Source organism: Leopardus geoffroyi, chromosome A2, assembly GCF_018350155.1.
Source record: "Leopardus geoffroyi isolate Oge1 chromosome A2, O.geoffroyi_Oge1_pat1.0, whole genome shotgun sequence".
Classification (NCBI taxonomy): domain Eukaryota; kingdom Metazoa; phylum Chordata; class Mammalia; order Carnivora; family Felidae; genus Leopardus; species Leopardus geoffroyi.
Window position 1 is genome coordinate 99,586,748 of NC_059331.1, and position 23,723 is coordinate 99,610,470.

The window sequence follows — 23,723 nt, forward strand, 5'->3', positions numbered from 1 at the left end:
AGCTCCTGACCCGAGAAGGGGAAAAATGGAAAGAAACAGAAGGTATATACGTGTGCAGGGATGCCTGAGGATCTGGGGCTCTGTCAAAACTCCTACAACTACCAGCCTGTAGAAAACCAAGGTATGGAGAAAACACAAACCACAAAGAACTTTTCAGACTCAGAGTTTGCAAACCCCAGGCTCAGCATTTCGTTTAGTCTTGAACTGTGCTGAACATATCACTACTGTTAAGTGTGAATCTACAGAAATGCTCAGAAAACTGAAATCAAATTTTAACTGAAATCTAATCTCAGTGCAAACAATGACATTAAAAATTGAGCCAGATTTAACCCTTTTATCCACATCAATGACACTGAAGATTTATCTCTTCAATTAGAGATTCTACTATTTCAAAAATAAATTAATAAAGGGTATTAATTTTATTCCCTTTTCTTCCAAAAACTTCCTCCAAATTTACTATCATTGTGGTTGTTTTTCTGAAACAATATAATAAAACAGACTATTAGCTTTGCTAAGTGCTATGAAGGTAACGAGACAAAGGCCTCCTGACGGATTTTCCCTGTTTTTGCAGAAAACAGACAATACAACAGAAAAGGCTTTCTTCAAAGAAATGAGCAGCTTCAGTTACAAGTGAAAAGTCAGCCATGTGTACTAATTCTCAGTAATAACGAAGCAAGGGGAGCTCCCCGGGGACTCAGAAGTCATTGCCTGGCATGCTCGGGTGAACTAAGAAGGGGGACTGGCCACGTGACCCAAGCTTTCAAAGCCCTTTGTATTCCCAGGTGGAGACACGAGGCTTTGGAGCTCACAGGACTTTCTAAGGTGTGTGTCTGGCTCCAAGGATGGGAAAATGCTGTCGCAGCTGGCAAGGGAAGGTGCAGCTGCTTTAAAAACACACTGAAGATGGGATCATCCGTCCCACTGTTCAGAGATCTGAAGGGTCTGGATTGTTTGCTACCTACAGGATTGCTTACTCGAAAAATAAACTCTCTCATCTTAAAGCAGTGTTGGTGGCGGGAGCAACACGGGAGACTTGAAACATCGAGGACCCCGCGGTCTACCAGCCTTTGAGATGAAGGACGGCAGACCTCCTTTCAGAGATAGTTTAAGTAGCTGCAAAGCCCAAGTGGCTCCAGTTTTAAGCCCGTGTTTAGATCAGGTTTGAAGAAGGGCTACGCCTCTTTACAATGACGAGGCATCCACTTCTGATGCCAATCTGTGCTTTGGGTTTAAAATGGGCGACCACAGACAAGAGAACAAGACCACCTACGGCAGACAGGACGCGCCACAACCCATCTCCCCGGCACCCAGGCCCGGGTGCAGGCAAAATGTTTTCATTAAAAAGAAAATAAACCTCCAGATCATTGCCAAAATCTCGAGCAGTTTCACATAATTAATTTCACATTTTAAATTCTTACAGAGATGTACAATCATGTCTTTTTAAGCAGGTTTAAAACCTGACTTTTTCAGAAAAGCAAACCCATGTGACTTACAGAAACACCCTGTTAGCTCAAGTCCCGTGCGCCAGCCTGGAGGCCAGGCCAGACAGACTGTGGCCATGCCACTTTGCAATGAGAAAATCTAGTTACTCAAATGAACACTATGGTTGTTTCAAATGAAGACTGCTTACCAGGAAGAGTAGCTGTTACACCTTCTAATAATATTCTTTTTGATTATTATTGTGTGCTCTTTTTATTTAGGACATTAAAGCCTCCCTTTTTCCATCCTGAATGCTCCTAAAGTTACAGGACAAGGGGATCCTACTTGGCCATCTATGACAGGTCAGTGATCAAACAGAAAGAGAGTCAGGCACTAGCCAAATTCCACCTAATTCTTAAGAACTACCAGGACTAGGACTTCTTAGTTCCTGCTGCATTCAAGGAACCCCCATTCAATGTGAGGACAATAAGCCCTTTCCAAAAAAAGGTTCAATATTCTCAGGTGTTTGCCCTTTAGATGCCATTGCCATCTAAACGCAATGATTTTCAAGAAAAGATTATTTTGTGAGTACCACTCCCTGCAGAGAACAAGCTAATTAAAAAAAGTAAGTGACCTCATCTTTCTCACAAGAAACATAGGTTTAGATGGAAAATATACCAATATTGTATTGCCCTAGTGATCAAAGTCTGTTTACTTAACCAACCTTATCTTTAAATAGTGCCAGTCTTTGTAGAAGAGTTTAATTTACTTAAAGTATTTGCATTCACATGAACAAACCTGTACATGAGATAAAACAAGACATCATGTTTTGCAGAGCTTAAGAACAAGATGCAGGTTGTTCATTCATATAAAGAAATACTCATTCCAAGCAGTTTTGACAATGCGGAACACAGTCAGCCAGTTTTTTCCCAGTGTCCTTTTTCCAGAAGCACAGAGAAGCTTGAGGAGTCGCTGGTATTGTAAGGTAAAGCAAAGCACAGAGCTATGGCTGCTGACTCCAAACGACAAATTTAAGTGCCTGACCTTGCAGAGGGTGCCATGAGGAAAGAACGTGCTACAAATTAACTTCAGAAAAAGGTTAGCAAAGACTTTTTTCAAAGGCCAAACACTTCTGCCACAAATGACCTCTACTGCAGAACCAACCAAAAGCAATGATGGATTTAACAGGCATGACTTAACAGGCAATAAGATCAGGAACGTTTACCCTTCCATCTCAGGAATGGTTGTCCGTGCCCTAGAAGGCTCTGCCCTTGCACAGGATCTGTGGTTGAACAGAAGCCTTAGTCCACGTTAGGTTACCATGGTGGGGATATACATGTGCAATAATCTTTTCAAACACAGAGTTCTGTAAAAGGTACTTACACAGCCTCCAGCAAGGATTTCTGCTGCAAGTGGGACCGAACCATCTTTGTGCATAAATTTATCCCTCACAAAATCATTCACCTTAAAGAAAAATATTTATGGAAGATGATGAAAAACATAAAGAAAGGCATTAAACACACATAAATATACAACTGTAAGTATGTTCTTTTTCTAAGTATACTGAAGTAATCATAAACTGAGTAAATTAAGAATCGTAAGAGTTTGAGAAGTACCCTCAACTACATATGTAGTTTGTCTTCTGTCTGTCTGTCTATCTATGTATCTTCCAGATGTTTCAGGGAGAAAGAAACTGAAAGAGAGATGGCCAGGGGCATCTGGCTGGCTCAGTCGGTGGAGCACGTGACTCCTGATCTCAGGGTTGTGAGTTCCACCCCCACACTGGAGTGGAAATTACTCTTTAAGTAAGAGATTACTTAAAAATAAAATGTTAAGAAAAGAAAAGAAAAAAGGGAAGGGAAGGAGAAGGAAAAGGAGGAGGAGAAGGAGGAGGAGGAGGAGGAGGAGAAGGAGAAGGAAAAGGAGAAGGAAAAGAGATGGCTTATAAGCCTAAAATGTAAATATGTCTGGCAACCACAAGAGCATAAGAGAGACATACTGACATGAGGAACAAAATAAAAACATATGATTTAGAAGTTAAAAACTATTTCACAGAGTTTGATTAAAAATCACTTTCAAGTCTTCTAACAAAATTTAATCTAAAACAAAACTCATTACTGAGACAAAGTTGAATAAGCAGAATTTTCAGCTTAATAGAAATTCAGTATCTAGGGATTCTCAACATCAGTAACATTAATTAATTAAGTATCATCTACTCAAATTGGTATGTACTACAAGCAATTTTAAAAATCAATCATGGTTTTGGAAGCTATAAGCCAGAGAAGATTAGGTGTCCCAAGGTCATGCAGTAACATGTTAAAAAAAATCTCAGGCACCATGGCTACAGAGCCCAGTCTAAAAGTAGAGCTGAACTTCCTGGGGCTTTATGACCTTCGTGATAGAAAGGCAGGATCCACCCATTCCACAAACTTCCTGAAAATCGCCTGTCTGTTACACGAGAGCCTGGCAGTGAATAAAGGATCAACTTCAACTAGAACTCAGACTTCTGAGCATGTGGCGCAGCAGATGCTCAGAGAATATACCCAAAACATGAATTCTATAAACAGCACATGTAATTGAACTTCAGAGTCAGAAAAATCTGGTTTTGAATTCTAATCTTCCCACTGATGAATTGTGTGAACACAGGTAAACACTTAAACCCCGTGGACCACACTTTCCTTACCTAACCTCTGGGTCACACTTTGCTTGAGATTAAACACTAGCAGATCATACGCATTGTGCCTCATACGGTCGGTCTCGAGGCAAACTTAGCGGCAAGTGCTGCCCCCTCCGCCGCTGCGGCAGTGGCGGCAGTGGTGGTAGCAGCCGCCGTAAGTTTTGTTCAAATACAACATCACATGTGTGGATGTTTGGTGTTCAGTGGAGGACAGCAGGAAGCTGGGTGTCAGGAGGGCCTTGGTTGAGATTAGCCAGCGCCTCTGAGGAAACACAAACCCACTATTTCCCATGAGAGTATCTGCTGGACTCCTGCGTGTATGCAAACTCCCTTCCTAAGAAGCATCAACTCAAAAGACTTACTGTAAGTTTTATGGCCTTCTCTGGGGCAACTCCCAATAACTGTGGCAACAGACCTAAAAAACAACAAAAAGTAGAAGTATGTTAAATAAATTATTGTTAACTAAACAAATCAACAGCTCTAAAGAGGGGATCACCATCTAAAAACTGGGGAAATCTTTGCGGCGATTTTCTGCTATTCCTTTTAACGAGAATACTCGGAATGGTACGTGTAAGTACTAATGTGTCTCAGAGCCACATCAGGCCCAAGCAAATTCCCTCTCATATTCTGGGTCGTTTGCACGTTGGGTAAGTCAACAGTATTAGTGATACAGGAAATCTCATTATTCCGTAAGTTTGTTCGTTTCCCTTCTGCCTCTGAAGTAAGTGAAATAAGTGCACTGTAGTGAATAGATTATTTTTTCTAACACTCTTCTCATCCCTCCTACCCCCAAAGGCCCACAGTTTAGCCATTCATTCACTTAGCAACAAGCACAAGACAAACAAGGTTCTTGCTCGGACCAGCCTCAGACGGAAGCAAGGGAGAGGCTTTTCCGAAGACGTGACAACTAGGGAAAAATGCATTTCTGGAAGGGGAACAGATAAGGCAAAGAAAGCAGAGTAGGAACAAGCCTGGTGTGCTCAAAAATGAGGGTGAACCTTGGTGAGCCGCCTCGCACAAAGCAGGAGTGAGGCGTGACACAGGTCGGGGCCAGATGCTACCGCCACATGGTAGGCCAGGGTCCTGAGTTTGATAATATTCTAAGTTCAATGAAAAGTAATTACAAGCTTCAATCAGGAGAGTGATATGCTAATTCATATTTTTAAAAAGACCAATTCTTGCTGCTGGGTGGAAAAAAGACAGGACATACTAATGGGTGTGGGTGCATGCATGTGCGTGTGTGTGTGCGCGTGCGTGTGTGGGTCAGGAGAGGAGACAGCAAAAGAAAAAGTGGGTTTGACATGAATACCTGGGTACAGATGAAGGGGTGAGAAGTGAAGAGTTCAGTTTTAAACATGTAGGCTGAGTGGGAATTACGAATCAGAGCACAAGGGAGAGGTTACGGCTGCTTCCAGGAAAGGAACTTAGAGCAGGAGCGGACCTATATAGGTAAACTAAAAAATATTATTTTCATTTGTTCTTTCTAAGAAAATAAAATCAAAGGCATATGCCTTTTCTTGGAAACACGCAGCAAGCTGTCCCTGAGGATCAGAATACATTGTTCCCGGTGTCATACTGCTGTCCTCGAGAGGGGCTTCATGATGCTAGCCTTTATCAAGGACAATTTTCTAATTCATCGACATAAAAGGGTTCACTTGCAAAGTCTTCTGAGACACCAGCCTGGCACACACTATTCTTCCTAAGCCCACGGACAAAAGTTGCTACTAGCATGAGGGCTGTGTGTATCCAGCCTGCAGACATGTTTTATTGAGTAGCGCAGGGTTTCAAAGATAATTTGAGCTTATTGTAAAGACAGAGCGATCAATCGATTGATCCATCCATCCATCTGACAGCCCTGGACCTCTTTCCGACATCATGGTAATCTGCTCCAGCTGGGAAAGGCTCTACACTTTAGGGTCTGAGCATCAGTTCACCAAGGTCCCCCCCCTCTCCAATGCCAACATGGCAATGAGGACAACTGACAGTTGTCATTCATCATTTTCTTGCTCTGCTGATATCATTACAAGAAAGAGGTGTTTTTCTGTGCTTCTGGTGCTAGAAAAAGTACATATAAAACAGACTTATCATTTACAAAAAATGTGAGAAAGCTCATTTCATTGTGGAACTGAGTGATGAGGATGATGCTAATGAGAATGTTGCTTAAAAGGAACTAACTTGAAAACAGCTCACAAATTGTTCATTGTGTGTCAGGCACTTTACTAACTCATCTAATCCTCATATGAGTTTGCAAGGTCTTCTCTAGGCAGCCACTCTTTGAGCCTGCTGCACCCCAGGACCACAGCTGATTGGACGAGGGTAAGACACTGAAGACAGATGCAGCCACTGAGTTCAGCAACCTGGGCCCTGTGATCTGGTACCATAAGTGGAGCCAGCCAACTATCTATAGAAGCCAAAGTACGGAAAGAGCCTAAATGTCCATCAACTGATGAACGGATAAAAGAGGTGTGGTTTATACATACATTGGAGTATCATTCAGCAATCAAAAAGAATGAAATCTTACCATTTGCAACAACATGGAAGAAACCAGAGGGTATTATGCTAAGAAAAATAAATCAGTCAGAGAAAGACAAATACCATATGATTTCACTCATATGTGAAATTTAAGAAACACAACAGGTGAACATAGGGGGAAGGAAAGGAAAGGAAAAATAAGATAAAAACAGAGAGGGAGACAAACCATAACAGACTCTTAAATAACAGACTCTTAAATACAATGAGGATTGCTTGAGGGGAATTGGGTGGGGGGATGGGCTGACTGGGTGATGGGCATTAAGGAGGGTACTTGTTGGGATGAGCACTGGGTGTTATGTGTAAGTGTTGAATCATTAAATTCTATTCCTGGCGGGGGCGGGGAGAGAAGTAGAGCTAGCCAGTTAGGAATCTTCCCCCAGGAGCATAACCGAGTCCTCAGAGGTGAAGAGCCAGTTAGCACAGGGGCACAAACTGAGAAGACGCCCTGTGGAGTGGGGAACGCGGCCAGCTGAAGCCCTGGAGGTGCTAATGCCACAGTGAAGCGTTAAGAAAATAAGGACAAGAAAAGGAAGTGAGATGGCAGAGAGGAGACAATGGGAAGCAAATGCCAGAGAGAGAACACAGCCCACGAAAGGTGCGCAGATGAGAGGAGGAGCCTGGACCATCTTCTGGTCCCTCTGAGGCCAGCTTCTAGGGACATTCCCGCCCTGGGATCACTGAGAGAGCTCTGCCCTCCTTCTCTCTCAAGTAAACCCTTACCCAAGCTCCGCTCTCGCTAGTTTGAATAGGGCTTTGCTCTTTACAATCTAAATAACCCAGAGCAGCACAGAAAACATGAACTTTCGGGCAAAGCAAGTGCTCTTATTCAAAGGAGGCCGTGTTCTCTCCTTCTAAACTACATTCGCTTGTGAATCTTTTACTTATACCCTATGAGGTAATATGATGTCTCTAATAGGAGAAGAGAGGCTTTGTTATTACGTTATGAAAGTACAATGTTAATTTCTACAGGTAGAATATCGGGATGAGCTGCTGTAACTACATCTTAGCATTTACGATTCCCATGTCACTCTGTATTCAGGTCAGGGACCAAAATGTTTAAATATTTACTTTCTAGATGTATTTTTCTCATCATTAAATTGTAGACCAAAACCATGGATGAGTTGAAAGCACTATGATTTAAATGATGATCTCTTGTCTCTAGAACTACCCTGTGACAGTCTTTTAAAATGACTAATAAAAAACAGCCCACAGAACCGAATGACTACGGTGTTAGGTACAATCACTTCAGCCAGCATTTTCAGCTACTGAGATTTGTCTTTCTCACTACAAATTTAGTAATGCCCCGTGAACAGCAAAAATCAAAACCAAACAAAAGAGAAAAAAACCTGTATTTAAGACTAAATATAGGGCAGCAAATATTTATTTGTTCAGCAAACATTTACCAAGTGCCTTTTGCATGCCTGGGACTGGAAGGAACTGGGACGGACATAGTAAATCTGTGCTGCCCCCAGGAGAGATTCTCAGTTTAAAAGAAAAGGGAACCCTAGGTGTCTCGGTGTGCCCAAAAGGAGATAAACCACCTTAAAAAAGAGTGGTGAGTGCCACAGCCCAGAGGCATCAAAAGAACTATGTGAATGTGTTGGAGAACACCAGTTTCTTATAGGAGGGAGGATGGCGTCAAAGAGGAGGAGGTCCCTGACCTAGATCTTTAAGGACAGGCAGAGGTTTACCAGAGAAAAGAGATGTGGGTAGCATGCAGGGCAATGTGGCCAGGCAGAGGGAATTGTGAGTGAAAGGCCCCCAAATCTCAAGTCCGTGGCACATGCAGGGTGGGGACAAGATCAGTGAAGGCTGGTCAGAAATAGCAGCGGTAGGGATGATGACAACGGCCGGTATTGGGGGGCACTTACTACATGCCACACACTGCTCTATGGGCTTTTTGTGAATCAACACATTTAATCCACTCGAGTCAAAAGAGTAACTCAGTGCAAAGTTATGTTTATCCCATCAACAGACACTGAAGCTGACTGCAAGGAGCCTGCCCAAGGTCGCTCATCGGTTAGATGGGGGAACAGGTTGAACCCAGGTGGTCTGATTGTAGGGGGTGACCCTACCTGGTGCCCTGTACCACAACTTCTCTCCCATGTCACGCAAAGGAGAGTGCACCAAATTCTGTAGATACCTGGGGTGGTTTTTAAAGTAGAGAGTAAAGTTTAAAAAGTAAAAAGTTCTAGAGGCAGGTGAAAGACAGATGATCAAGGCAGAGAGCTAAGACTCGGAGAGTAATTAAGAGGTTAAAGTAATAGAATTAGAAGCCCTGAGTTTCACCAAATGAATAACTTCAACTCAGTAAGAATAAAACCGAAGTACAGATCCATGCCTCAGACTTGGGCCAGATGTTGGCACATGGGGAGTCCTGGGTAAGTACCTTTCGTGTGGCAACTGGCCTGGCTAAATGAGAAAACAAAGGTGGCTGTGGACGGCAATCTGACGGCAATCTGAGTGGCACTACAGATGTGGGCCTTGACACCAATGCTCTTTGCAAGTGGTCGTGATCCGTGGGGCAATGGCAAGTCACAGAGTTGGGAATTTCAATAACCCTCTTGGTTCCTTGACTTGGGGGGGGGGGGGAGGGGGGCAGGGGAACGTGGCTCAGTAACGCCCAAAACAGCCAGTCTTGCTACAGCACTTCAGTACGATCACACTGAAGTTGAAAGTACATATATGTATGACATCTGGGTAACTCAGCAGAAAAATTAGGCTTCTAATATAAGATGTTTCTGTTGGAGTCTGGAAACTCATTTTAACCATCAGAAACAGAGAATGGATGTGTGTGTTGTTTCTAACTTGTCAAAACAGCAGTCTATTTTCCAAGTGCCTCAAATGAAATTTATTAGTGTGGTTAGTTTTCTAATCTTCTCATTTTAGTTCAGCTCCATCAGCACATATGGCAATGCTTCCTTGGCAAACTTTACCAGAAGGCTGCTAATGCGAGAAAAGATTTACAGGGTACAATATTAATATAGTATTTTGTCTTCAAATTTCATGGGGTTGAGATATAAATCACACTATCCCTTTTGCAACCCAATGGGAACTGAGCTGAAGATGTGGGAACGAAGCCCACATCAGGAACCTCCAACTCCAGCTTCACCTGGCACCCAAAAAGGGGTTCCTGGGAGCAGTATGCTGGATCAGAGGGCTACTGTGCTATTCTTTACTTAAAAATCTTTCAGAAATATAGAGTCTCAGAGTTGGAAGGAACTAGGAAAGAAACTCATTAATAATGCTCCTAATTGAAGCTATTTATTTCCAATGGCTTGGCAGCAAAATGAATGGCTTGGATCCTGGGCTTTGGAGATTGAGAGACCTGGGCTTGACTCCCACGTCTGTACCTTTTTCATGCTGAGTGATCTTGGGGACGTTATTCTTTGAATTCTAGATTCCTCACTGGTAAAACCAAGGATGCTAATGATGACTCACTGGTTTATTACAATAATTATATGAGTAAATGTATACAAAGAGCTAGATGCTACTCGCAACCTTCTTAATGTATCCAAAGGGGTCATGTTTCTATCATCAACCTGTCCAAGGCATATCCTTGATTCTCTTCCTTACAAGAGGCAATTCGGCCTGAGTCATATTCACAGTCCAGAATTAAGTAAGGAGCATAATGCTGTCCTCATAGCATTATGCCTATCCTTAGAAGATCTGTGCCCAAGATGTGAGGGCGCATCTGGTCTGACAGTGTCTAGGGGCCCTGCTTACTCTGTGCAAAGATAAGGAAGTAGCGCAGAAGTAACAACATATCTTTACGTTTTTAAGTTAAAATAAAATGTTTCCGTTAAAAAGTTAAACACTGCTCGGGGTGCCTGGGTGGCTCAATCGGTTGAGCGTCTGACTTCGGCTCAGGTCACGATCTCGTGGTTCGTGAGTTCAAGCCCCGTGTCAAGCCCCGTGACAAGCCCCATGTCAGGCCCCGTGCTGACAGCTCAGAGCCTGGAGCCTGCTTTGGGTTCTGCGTCTCCCTCTCTCTGCCCCTCCCCCACTCACACTCTGTCTGTCTCTCTATCTCAAAAATACACATTAAAAAATTAAAAAAAAAAAAAAAATTAAACAGTGCCCAACCTCTGAAGATAAGCAACTCTCTACCATGCAATTTCTATTGAGCAGCCAAAGAGTCATATGATTAAGAGTGTGGAGTCTGGGTCCAGATGCCGCGTCTGAATGCTGGCTCCGTTCTCTATTAGTTGTGGGATTATGGACAACTTACCCAATCTCTTTGTACCTTAGTTTCTACATCTATAAAATGGACACAAACACAGTACCATCTTCGTGGGGTAGTTCTGAAGATGAAATCAGTTCATATACATAAAGCCCTCCAAACACACAGGAAGTACCACAGAAGTGATTTTTGTTGCAGTCTGTTCTTATCTTCATCAACATCACCATCATCACTATCCTCTTCCTTCACGGAAACTGGCATCTAGGGAGGCTAAGCAGCTCGTCCCAAGTCACTAAGAATTTGGTGACTGTGCAGCAGCACTCAGCTGAATTCAGCTCCACCACCGCACTCAAGCCCCCATGTGCTCTGCTTTTCCCTGCTCACTCTGGTAGACTTACTGCTCCAATTTTCTCCTTTGCTCTGTAAAGGCTTTTCTTCTGGCCCAGACTGTTCCAAGACATTTCTCTGGGTCCCGCCTGGCACTGGGCTAGCGCCGTGCGTGGACTGGCCCTTTCACACAACAGAAGGAGGGTGGGTGTATGGTGGGCATCCACATCATCCCTCCACCCACCCCTCCTGGGTCCTGAATATGAGGCTCTTTAAAACACTGAAGGCACCGAACAGCAGGGCCAAGTGGCAGGTTACAACCTGGTGAACGAGTCAGAGTCGAGAACGCACTGTGGACTGGGCTCAGGTGGAGCAGCAAGCAGGTTGGGAGCCAGGTGGACAGTCCATGGAGAAGGGTTACCACCATGCAGTAGCTATCCCAAAAGACCAGGCTGGAGGACACAGGCGGGGGCACAGACACCAAGGGGCCACAACAAGGAAGAATCTCCATAACCGATGCAGCATCTCTGTCTCAGGTCAGACAAAAACAAGCCCAGCTTGGACACAGGTACTGCAGAGCATGTCCAGCAGGGCAGAAGGCATGTGGGGCAGAGCCGAGCAGCAGAGTTCGGCAGGGGAGATCAGGGTTTACACCATCCCTGCTCCTCTGGCAAAAGGCACGTGAAGCACTTTCTTGTGTTATCTAGTTTCAACCCGGAGGAAACCCCTCTGATGTTACGTTCTTACCCTCCTGACCTCCCCGCAGGGGCCACCACACTTGCCCTCATCTTCCCAAAGAGCCCCTCCTTGCTTTCAACATCAGATTACCCTTCATTCTGGACCTATCAGCACTCTGTGCACCCAGTCTCACAGCTTTTATTCCTGCTCCTAGTTCCATGGCCTTCTCTCTTCACTTGTTCAAGCTTTCTTTCCTCCCTCCCCCTCCAACCACTTGTCTGTCCACCTTTGACTCATATTGCCCTGAGGCATGAGGCGCTTCCACCCCACCCCCCTCAACCTCGGCTATCCCCTTTCAGAGCACTGGGCTCACTCCAGGTCTGCAGTGGGCTCTTGGGGAACCACCCCAACCCCACCCTCGACTGTGCAGTCGAGCTGGGGAAATGGCAGGGGGAGTGGGGCATGGTGCAGATGATCAGATGTAAATGATTGCTCGTCCGGGTTACGTGTTTTATTGCACATGTCAAGAACCATCTGATATCTCAGCCATGGCTCAGATTGCCTTTGAGAGACTGTCAAAATGTGAACGAATGATACTGATTATAGTCTAGGAAGGATTTAGTTCCTTTGACTCCTCCTCTGTTTCCGGGGCTGGTTTCCTAGAAGTGAAGATCATTGGGAAGAAAGGTCATATCCCCCTCCTTCAGTTTTTCACTATGGTTGGTACACGGCAACTCCTGCTTATCTTTCCTTCCAGCTCAACTAATTCCTTGCTGCCGAGGTTTCATCCGCTCCCCTTGCTTCAGCCTCAGCAGTGGCAGCAGCTGGTTATAAATTACCATCCTGGAGGCCTGGAGCTACCTCACTCAACCTTTTCTTTGCTGGGCTTCGTTTCCTTCAATCTTTTCATCATCTTTCCCAAGTTTCTGAGCTCGCTGCTGTTCTCATCTGGCCCTGTCAGGCCTCTGACAACACACCCACCCACCTTGGTCTGACTTTGTGCTCTTTCTGCCTCCTACGTTAACACCCTGTGCTCAGTACAGTTGGCTCACTGTAGATTTCTGCAGATGTGATTATCCAAGCTTACAGTTTCCTAGAAGCAAATATCTGCCTTCTGATCCTTTCAAAACCTTATTACCCTAAATTGAAATGTGCAAAAACTACCTGAAAAAAATAAGGTTCAAACCAATCTAGTTTGTGCTCATTAGAAGCTCTGCTGGATGTGGACAGACACCCATGACTGGCGCAGTTCAAGGACTCCCTGTAGCTGGTTCCAAAACACATGCGTTCTTAAGTTACGCAAAACAGTTGTAGAAACTCGAATCCATTATTTGGGTGCTAGAATTTTTTTTAAATTTATTTTTATACACAAGAATTACGCAAGAAGGAATTTCACCATGGACCCATGTAATTTGGGTACTCCCTTCTGTAGAGACATTAACCACAAGAGGCCTCACTTAAATTAGCTGTTTGATAAAACTTCCTTCCAGAATGCAAACATATCAATAACTTCCTGAGATATCATCACAATATCCTCTAGATGTCACCTTGAGAACATTCCAGGATGGAAGGTGACTGTTTTTGCACTACACAGACAACTTGAAATAGACCCATTTAAGACTTTGCAACAATCAGTAGTCTAATTAATTTTTTTTTTTTTGCCAGTTACCTCACAGATTAAGTAGTGCTCCAAATTAAGTTTAATTCATAAAATGATCAAATTTCTCTTTCTGGCAGGTTTTCTTTATAGCTCTTTCCACCAACAGAAACAAAAACAAAAACCTTCCTTTAAGAAGTATTTCTCATTGGGGCGCCTTGGTGGCTCAGTCAGTTGAGCATCCAACTCCGGCTCAGGTCATGATCTCACAACTCCTGAGTTCGAGCCCCGCATCAGGCTCTGTGCTGACAGCTGGAGCCTGGAGCCTGCTTCAGATTCTGTGCCTCCCTCTCTCTCTGCCCCAACTCACTCACATCCTGTCTCTGTCTCTCTCAAAAATAAATAAACATTAAAAAAAATTTTTTTAAAAAAGAAGTATTTCTCATAGATTCTGATTTCTCTTGAATCTGTCATTCTCCCCAAAGGTCCTCCCCCCCCAAGCATTTCCCAATTTCTAAGGTTGCTCATCTCTTTACCTGAAACATCTGAGGGAGGAGAGTATAGCAAAGTTTAAAGGCAGAAATTAGTTATTCCTGGACCGGCAAGAGCATTTATTTGGGGATGATTACCCAATAAATTGTTTCCTCTTTAATTTTTTTTAAATGTTTTTATTTATTTTTGAGAGAAAGAGAGAGAGAGTGAGCTGGGGAGGAGCAGAGAGAGAGAGAGAATCAGAATCTGAAGCAGGCTCCCAGCTCTGAGCTGTCAGCACAGAGACTGAAACAGGGCTACAACTCGTGAACCACAAGATCATGACCCGAGCTGAGGTCGGACACTTAACTGACTGAGCCACCCAGGTGCCTCACAATTGTTTCTCTTTAATATGCCAAGTCCACAGCAGGCTAATAACTGACTCATTGGTCACGTGGTTAATTCAACCCAAACGAACTGTGAGGTAATTCATTAAGGATTTTAAACACCTGAGAGCATGAAATCAAGCTGCAGAGTGGGGAGGAAACACAGGAAGACTTTTTTTTTTTAATTTTTTTTTTTTTAACGTTTATTTATTTTTGAAACAGAGAGAGACAGAGCATGAGTGGGGGAGGGGCAGAGAGAGAGGGAGACACAGAATCGGAAGTAGGCTCCAGGCTCTGAGCCATCAGCCCAGAGCCCGACGCAGGGCTCAAACTCACGGACCGCGAGATCCTGACCTGAGCCGAAGTCGGCCGCTTAACCGACTGAGCCACCCAGGCGCCCCCAGGAAGACTTTTATAAGTACTTCAGGGAGATCTGGATAATCTTGGGTGTTATTTCCCTCCATACAGACAGACTCAGCCTGGAGGGTCTGATTTTCAAATATTATAGAAAAACCTTGGAATATCGATCATTTTCTTGTAAAGAAAGTAGTCTACATAATAGAGGAGGTCTGTAGAGTCAGTCTTATAGGATTTCCAAGAGGATCCTTGCTGACCTGCCCGCCCCCGCCCACAACACACACCAAATAAGAAACTCCTGGAGACAAGGGGACAGGGAGCTGCAGAGAGACATGGATAGTCATACGGAAGAAACCCCAATACTAAAATCACTCGTGGCACTCGGGTGGGGGTGGGGCACGGAACTGCACCATGTCCACTGAGGACAGTTGCTGCGGTTGCTGACACTCCCCACAGCTGCATTATCAGTCACCTTTGGACGCCGGGGCAGTGATCCCAGTTCACTCCCTGTTCACCACTGGACAACCTCCAGGACCGCATGCAGATGCTGGTGACTGCCAGAGAGAGGAAAGTGAAAAATAACCTGCGGTGGAGTGTGCTCAAGAGTTCCTTAGAAAGAACTAAGGAATTACTTAGTGCCACAAGGAATTACTTCTCAGTACAAAAACAGTGTCCCTTTAGAGAGCTGGATTCTTGTTATGGAAAGAAAAGGAAAAAAGAGAGGGAGAGAGATGCTTATTAACCTTCTAACAGATACACCCTGCAAGCACCTTCTTTCAAGCTTAACTGTCAACTTTTTTCTGAAATATGCATAAAGATAATTTTAAAATAGGGGGAGAGACCTTACTTATGCAACATTCCCAAATTATACTATTCAGGAAATATTAGCAATCATATATGTATTGATGCAGAAAAATTACACATTAAGCAAAATTCCATAATAGGAAAAAATAGACTTGATATTTCAAAACATGTTTATAAATCCAAGATGTCCTCTGACACCTTCTCATTCCTGCTGGATGAACCGTTATCAGAGGCGATTCTAAATTCCCAAAATTGAAATTTAAGTTTCCCCTAGAATAAAATTTTTAATTTTTTTTTTTTTTTTTTTTTACATTTATTCACTTTTGAGAGGCAGAGAGAGACAGAGCACAGGTCTGGGAGGGGCAGAGAGAGAGAGGGAGACACAGAATCTGAAGCAGGCTCTAGGCTCTGAGCTGTCAGCACAGAGCCCAATGCGGGGCTCGAACTCACAAACCACGAGATCACGACCTGACCTGAAGTTGGACGCTTAACCAGCTGAGCCACCCAGGCGCCCTAGAATAAAATTTGTAAACACTAAAACTACATTTAATAAGAAATTTATAGTCAAAGAATCTCATGTAGGCTGTGTTCTATCTTGACTTTGTACACACGGGTTATAATACCGATTCCCAGGAATACATCAGGTCTTTGTTGTTTCCATTATAATTTCTGCTAGTACTGACAGATTCCCATTTTCATCTGCTCTCTCTCGCCCAGCATTTACAAATAAGCAGTTACATACAATTATTATTAATTAATGATTATGTGTAAGGCACTAAGAAGAAGTGGTCCCAACCAGTCAATAAGAGGAACAGGTCATTTTTAGAAAGCAAGATTATAAGTCATTTTTTTTTAAACCTGAACTGCCAATCATCTATTTGCTCTCAAGATCCAAACTACAGAACAAAGCTAAACAAGGTTTTACAGTAAATCTGTTGCTTTATAATTATTTACTAGAAAACAGAGAAATAAATACAGATGACTCCCACAATTACTCTTAGACTCACAGTCTATTTATTTAGCATCCTCTGATAGAGAACCCATTAGGGTTCAGGCACCCAAAACAGGTCAGATAAATGGCTTAAATTTCTAAACCAGGAAAAAGGTAAGGACTGCCTCTTTGGTTTTCAAAGTGAACCTCTGTCTCTAGTAGGCTGACTCCCCTTCCCTTAAGAGTTAAAACCAGTCCCCCTCATCTTACAGATGTAATCAGTGAAATAGCAAGAGGTTTGTGGGATAGCCTGTATTATTAGCCCAGTAACCAGTACTCAGGTATGCTTTAAGCTGTTCTGTCTATGGGGTTAAAAGAATAGGTCAAGGAAGAAAATCCAGATGCAACCAAGAATCAAGATTTGTCACATTGGTCAAAGAGGAAAGAGAAGGGACTCAATGTTAAATCAAACCAGGTCAACACAAGCATATTAAAGAAATTCAGCAGGACAAAAAGTATTTCTCACAATCCTAAAGGCACTCTTGACATTTAAATCCAATACCAAGAGAAGGCCATAAAAGTAGTTTGTGAAGCAACGACAAGGCTCTGTCCTCCTTCTGGCTTGAGGCTCAAATGTCTCCAGGCAGAAAACCCACACGGACAGGTAAGGTGGCAGCCTTTGCCTGAATCACTGCAAAGCAGGCACTGTGACATTAACCTTGTACTACTTGGGAGACATTTCATCTGTGAGGTTTGTTGTCACCAGGAGAGAAAAGTATTTCAAATGGAAGGCAGTGACCCTGTAAGGGTCATCATCAATCACCTGGGGTCAAAGACCTTCTCAATTGTAAGAAGAGGCAGGGGGTGAGGGAAAGAGGGCAGAGAAAAGATCAAAAGGCCTTTGATGGGAGTTATCTACCTACACAATAGAACCTGCAAAACGGACCTTCTCTGGAGTTTAAAACCTCTTAGTTTCTAAGGTGAGAGATTTCAAGAGGGGTCTTTGTTTTTTTTTTTAAACTTGGGCGGTTAAGATGAAGACTAGAGTCAGCAGATGGCAGAAGAGGCCTACAGGCCCAGGTCTACATGACTGCCAGTTTCAAGGTCTGTCTCTGCAGAGTACTAAATACTGTTTTCTTCTACAGCAAGCATTGGAAGGCAGGGAAGACCCCGCCAGTAGCGCAGTTGCCAAATGGCAAAGTGGCTCAGCTGGAACCGCCCTGCAATACTGTATTCTAGCTGATGCAAAATTCTTCTTTTCTCTTTGTCTAAGGCAATACAGAGAGGTGGGGAAGCCAAGTCAAGCCTCTTTAGGCCAATGCCAATGGAAGGATAGTCAGGACCTGTGGGATCTTTTCTATTAGTGATGACATACATCTCACTACTGTTCTCATTGCTTCATGAACCTTAGATGACTGAAGGACAGGGCTTAGATGAAGCGGGACAGGACCCCCTGTTACAGTGGCATGTGAATCAACTCCACTGCGTACAGAGTCAGAGGAAGGAAGGGGCAACTTTAAGAGGCAGTAAATGAGGGCTCCACTGAACCCCTGGTTATCCGCTTGACAGACTTTTATGGGGTATATTCAAGGACAATCATTAATCCCAAGTAGGCTCAGTCCTGTCCCCAAGATGCCTTTCCCTCTTAGGTGGTGAGTGGAATTCTTTCAAGAAGACAAACAATATGAGCCTTCTAAAAAACCCACTGAAGATATTTATAAAAAATAATTATTTTAAGAAATAAAACATACTGCAGAGCAATATAAATGGCTTTCAGATTATGGGCTGTTTTGATTAGCCATGCCCTAGATGCCTCCAGCCTACTCCCATTAGCATGGATAATTGAGAATCTGCTGCATTTCCACTGTAATGCAGTCTCCCTAATACTTTTCAGGCACACAGATGGAAAACCAAACCTTCGGCTAGTATTTCACCTTACATGAATTCAGCACATGGCACTAACCTCTATACAGTCCAAAGAAGCCTTCATAGCGTAGCACTTTCTTAAAACAGTCAAAGCTGTTTTTATACATAAGTTCTCCCACAAAAGAGCCCGTAGATCGTTGGTTCTGCATTCGAGTTTTTACAAGATCGATGGGATACACGGCAGTGGCTCCGACAGCTAAAATCAAATAAAACCAGTATTTCAGAAGGAAGAAAGGTCAGTCAGAGGAAAGGGGAAGGTGGTTAACATCAAAGAGAAGCCTGATCGAGGAAAGAAACAAATTCTGCATGTACGGATTTTAAAACTGTACTCATTTTCCTAATAAACAATTGTGGATTTTCATTCAAGTGTCTCTGATAAAATGATGTCATAGACAGTTCAAAGTTTTACCTACGCATTACCTACAGCCTAACCTTATTATTCACCCATCTTTAAAAAGCCTATAGTAGATGCTAAGAGATAAGTAAGAGAAAAAGCCACTTCGAAGTCCCTGATCATATGCAGGTATGGGGGGAAGTTCCCTTTGCTCTTGTTCCATCTCAGAGGTGAAGACAGGTAACTGGCTTGGAAAGACCAAAGAAGGCTTTGTCCTTTAATACTGCAAGGTGGAAATCAGAGAAAAAAATATCAGAGGCATAATAAAAGTGAAAAATTTGCACTCATCCATGACTAACCTCCAGCAATGGAACCCAGACCAAACCTGTAGGCCGACTCTGCAATCTGCAGGACAACTGGTCGGGATGAGTCGACGGAGGCCTTCTTCTTTGCACACATGGGAATCGGGGAGGGGAGACAGGAGACAGAAAGAAGGACAGAACAGAAATCAGCACATATGATTTTTTTAAATTGCCCACTGGGTTCCAAATTCAGGACACAAACTGAAACATCAAAGAGGAAGGTAGGGTTAGATTCTGTTGTTCTAATTAAGGAAAAGCTATTACTGTTGTTAGTGCTGAAAATCAAATTTGAACAAAATGAAAACCACTATGTACCCCCCCCCAAATGTTATAAACCTATTTTCAAGTGTTTAATTCGTATTAGTGATCAAGGAGACACAAACTTAAAAACATTAATGATACATCATTCATCATCAAGCAAACTGGCAGGTTTGGGAGGTTTTTGTTTATTCATTTTAGTGAAGTATAGTCGACATACAATGTATTAGTTTCAGGTGTAAACCACAGTGAATCAACATTGAGCTACACTGTGGAGTGTTCACCATGATAAATCTAACTACCATCTGTCACCACAGTTTCTTTTCTAATGGCAACACCCAGTCTGGCAAGAGTTGATAAAAATGGGGCTTCTCAAACCTGCCATTTAATCTAGAATAAACCTGAAGAGAAACTTGGTAATATACACCCAAACTCTTGTACATAACCTTTGACCCTGCAATTCTACTTATAAAAAATCAGACTAGAAAACAATCATGTATGTAAACAAGGATCAAGCTAACAGAATGTTAAAAAGCAACACTGTTTTAAGAGCAAAAACTCTGAGAATAACCTAAATGTCCAGTAAGAGAGGACCAGTTAAAAATGTTGCACCCTTGGGGTGCCTGGCTGGCTCAGTTGGAGACATGCGACTCTTGATCTCAAGGTCATGAGTTTGAGCCCCACACTGGGTATAGAGATTACATAAATAAACAAACTTTAAAAAATGTTACAGCCTTAAAATGAAATTGTATGTCATTGTAAAATGTTCTTAATGTTAAGAAAAATGTTCATAAGGTATTATAAAGTGAAAACAGGTTAAAAAGAATACAGCAGGTAGACAGGTATTCAGGATATGATTCTTTTTAACTTTATAAATGTTTGAAATATCTCATAATCTTTTAAGAACAATGTTAAAGACCGTGTGCAATATGTTATTTCTATTCAACATTATTTGTGGATATGTGTATGCATATAAAAACACATTAAGGGGTGCCTGGGTGGCTCAGTCGGTTAAGCATCTGACTTCCACTCAGGTCACGACCTCACGGTTTGTGAGTTCAAGCCCCGCATCGGGCTCTGTGCTGACTGCTCAGAGCCTGGAGCCTGCTTCGGATTCTGTGTCTCCCTCTGTCTCTGCCCCTCTCCCGCTCATGTTCTGTCTCTCTCCTTAAAAAAAAAAAAAAAAAAAAAAAAAAAAAAAACCAAAACCAAAAAAACACATTAAAACATTTTGGCTATCTCAATACACAAAGATAACTCAAAATATTTACAGTGGACCTAACAAGGAGGTTGTCTTGCAGATAATTGTTACTTTCTCCTCTTTTTTACCCATTTTTTCTAAATTCACACTTCAGGCCAGTCAGTTGTTACTTTTTTGTTCTTTGGACCTTATTATCCTTACTGTGTTTTTGATGCCAAAACATTTTAGAGCACTGCATTTTTCTGTCTACATAAATACAAGTAATTTTATGTCATATAAAGTTGTCAAATGAGGGTAGCACATAGTTAGTGCTTTATAAATACCTGTTGAATGAATAAATATATTCAGTAAAATTTGTTTTTCCATAAGTCATGATAATTAAAATAAATGAACAATGAAAATAATTACCAACCCCAGCTATCAACCCACTGAATTTTAGCTGCTGTCAATGTAACACAATTCTAATACAATGAGATAACTTGGAATCTCCTTTAGAGTCATTTAACTGAAAATAGCTTTACATAGAAATATGCATCTTCAGGAATGTAAAACATTTCTTCTGCAAATGCCATGGGGTGTTTCCAGTTCTATCTCTGCATAGATGGAAATCACGAGAACCCTCATTTTGACAAATGCATCCCTAAGAAAGGCACTACTTCTTATACAGATACAAATAGGTAATACTCAGAAAGGTTCCGGCATCAAAATAGTGAGTGAAAGTATTTTGAAAATAATGGATGGGGGTGGGGGAGGCGGATGTACAGCTACCACTAATTCTTCATCTAAAAGACAAAATAAACAAAATCCCAGACTTTCATGTAACTTTTCTGAAGCTCGAAATGTAGCAAGCTCATGAGACAGGAAAGATTCCTAGTCCTGCACTCCTCTGTTGAGGATAAATGGTAGCACCGAGCCTACCAGGTGGATGACCTCCATTGCTTGAGTCCCGTCAATGTTGTCAGGCCTACTGGTGTTCACAGAGCAAAGAATATTCCAGGCAAGGCCACTGTGAATTGCTCTACATCTCTAAGCCGCAGCCAATCATTTCCTGCTGTAAATCTCATCAATCTGTCTAACCCTTGCATGGCCAGTATCAATGAGCACCCATCAAAATCTCTCAAAAGTTGCAGAGGGCAGGAAGGAAAAATTGTGGGATACCACTGTCAGCTGGAGGACAGAAGGAAGCTTAAAAAAAAAAAAAGAAAAAGAAAAACCTCTGCTTTTTCTTAATCCCCAAATTTCTATAACAGCCAGTCACATAGAGACGAAGAGATAATCATCTGGTAAGCAGTGTTTAAAAATCAAAGGGAGGAGACCAGTGTTGCTTCTACCGCTGCACGTGATTATACACTTCTCTCTCCTGCACTCAGGGAAATCAGTTCCCTCTTTTAACAACAGCCAGCTGGTTTTCCAGAGGTGCCTAGTTAGGATTTACTGAGCACACACCCACCACTTTGAGTTACATGCTGCACACAAAACTTGCCAGTGCATTCAGCGTGGGGGAGGGGGGGGGTTGAAAGAAGGGGTGCTGGCTCGAGGCCTGCCAGTCCTAAAAATGCAGCCCGCATCAACCCATTGTGGTCAAACTGGCGTCTCTGTACAGACCCAGAGCTCCAAGCCAAAAACTGTTAAGTCTCATAGGATTCAGAGATGGCTTTGCCTTAAAGGAGGTATTTTTCTAAAATGACGCTCGTCTGTGACTGGATTTACTTTACAAACATCGTGTAAGCACAACACATGCTATGAAAGCTTTTATTCTCTAATCCTGATCTATAGAGAGCAGGGCAAGAGTTAAATGAGGAGGGCCCATGTCTTAAGTTTCTGACTCTCATGACTTCAAGAGATTGGTTTCTGTTAACCATAAAATAAAATTTCGCATTCCTCAAATTGTTTCCACATAACTTATGAATCCTTTCACAGAGAAAAGAAGTCTAAAAGCCTTCAAACTATTACTCCAGACTAAACAAAATTATCTCATTTTGATATTCAGAAAAACGGAAGGCATGGCAGTTACACGATGAGCTGATGAAGTTCCTCTCTTCGGAGCAAAGGCAGCTTGCCGTGAGCAATGTGTCGCTTCGTCGGGACAGCGACACCAAAATGGGACTTCTGTCCCACATCTCTCAACACAAGATTTAGGGAAGAAGAAAAGAGCTTCTGTCTATTTTGGGGGGGTGGGGGGGAAGGGAGGTAGACTTGCATGCAGTTAGGAAATCACCCCATCTTCGAAAGTAACTAGTGTCTATTAATCAGAACCTTTCTAAAGTAATTTCTCTTTGTAGCCTTTGGAAATCGTCTGGACTGTTGGTGCAAGATGTTAAATTAGAAGGTGAGACACCAGCACCAACAAGGCACCACCAAGTAGAAAGGGTCTGGGGGTGCCCTACTACAGAAACATAAGGGAGCAAGTCTGCTCCCTTTGCCCACCTGCCTCTGGGCCTCAGCCAAGTTGAAAGGCAGAGTGCCCTCTTCCAATGGAGCAATTCGTTCAATGTCTGCCAAGGTCATACGTCTGGAGGGGAACAAAAAAACAAGCACAAGCGACAACAAAATACAAGTTCATTAAAATCCGTGTTATGGAATTTTAAAATGTTCCCTTGTTTGTTTCCCATATTTTGGAGTCCTCTTTAATTTGGCTTCTTTTTCTCCCATTTTGCTGCCCTCCTCCCACCCCCAACTCCTAACCTCCTTTTATTAAGCTAATTAGAAAAAAAAAAAAAAAAAAGGCCAACTTACCCCCGTGGCTCATATAAATCTGCTAACTGAAACAAGATGTCAACTTCCATGGGTGTAACCTGACCAAATTTCTGAGCTGCCAGAACAAACTCCTCTGTATGGAAAAAGAGTTAAAAGGGAAAGATTCAACAAGGAATAGCCACTAAATGCAGCATTAACTCAAGGCACTGGAATGAGTGAACATCACAAAACTTTACTATCACAGAATTCAAGTAAATCCAAATAGGGTAAGAATTTTTGCAATTCTTTCATTCATCTGGAAGGAGTGTGCAGAACAGTTTCTCTAATATTGACCTTAAACGCTTTGTGTCTCATCTGAAGGCTTTGAAAAAATGACACAATATGTTATTGAAATCGCAGGTCCGAGAAAACAAGGAAGCAGGTATGAAGCTTCACATGCATCTGTCCTGGGAGGTTCTATTAATGATGCTGTGGGATTCTTAAGGGACTTCTCAGTTAAAAGAAAAAAAATCCTATTAACGTGCTGATATCTTGTTCTGAGGTTGTCACCAGTATAAGTTTATGGAATTCCTCACGTACTTTT

At 42.6% G+C, this 23,723-nt stretch overlaps 1 protein-coding gene across 6 annotated transcripts in view; it reads right to left on the reverse strand.

Moving 5' to 3' along the window:
• Positions 1 to 23,723, reverse strand: part of SLC25A13 (solute carrier family 25 member 13) — a 192,118-nt gene that overhangs the window by 50,527 nt on the left and 117,868 nt on the right. For all 6 annotated transcript variants that reach the window (XM_045494859.1, XM_045494856.1, XM_045494857.1 and 3 more), the window contains 6 exons: positions 23,180 to 23,273; positions 22,871 to 22,955; positions 18,982 to 19,066; positions 18,326 to 18,484; positions 4,459 to 4,511; positions 2,803 to 2,883 (listed from right to left, as the gene is read on the reverse strand). In XM_045494859.1, the coding sequence (XP_045350815.1) occupies positions 2,803 to 2,883; positions 4,459 to 4,511; positions 18,326 to 18,484; positions 18,982 to 19,066; positions 22,871 to 22,955; positions 23,180 to 23,273 (557 nt within the window). The remainder of the gene's footprint in view (positions 1 to 2,802; positions 2,884 to 4,458; positions 4,512 to 18,325; positions 18,485 to 18,981; positions 19,067 to 22,870; positions 22,956 to 23,179; positions 23,274 to 23,723) is intronic.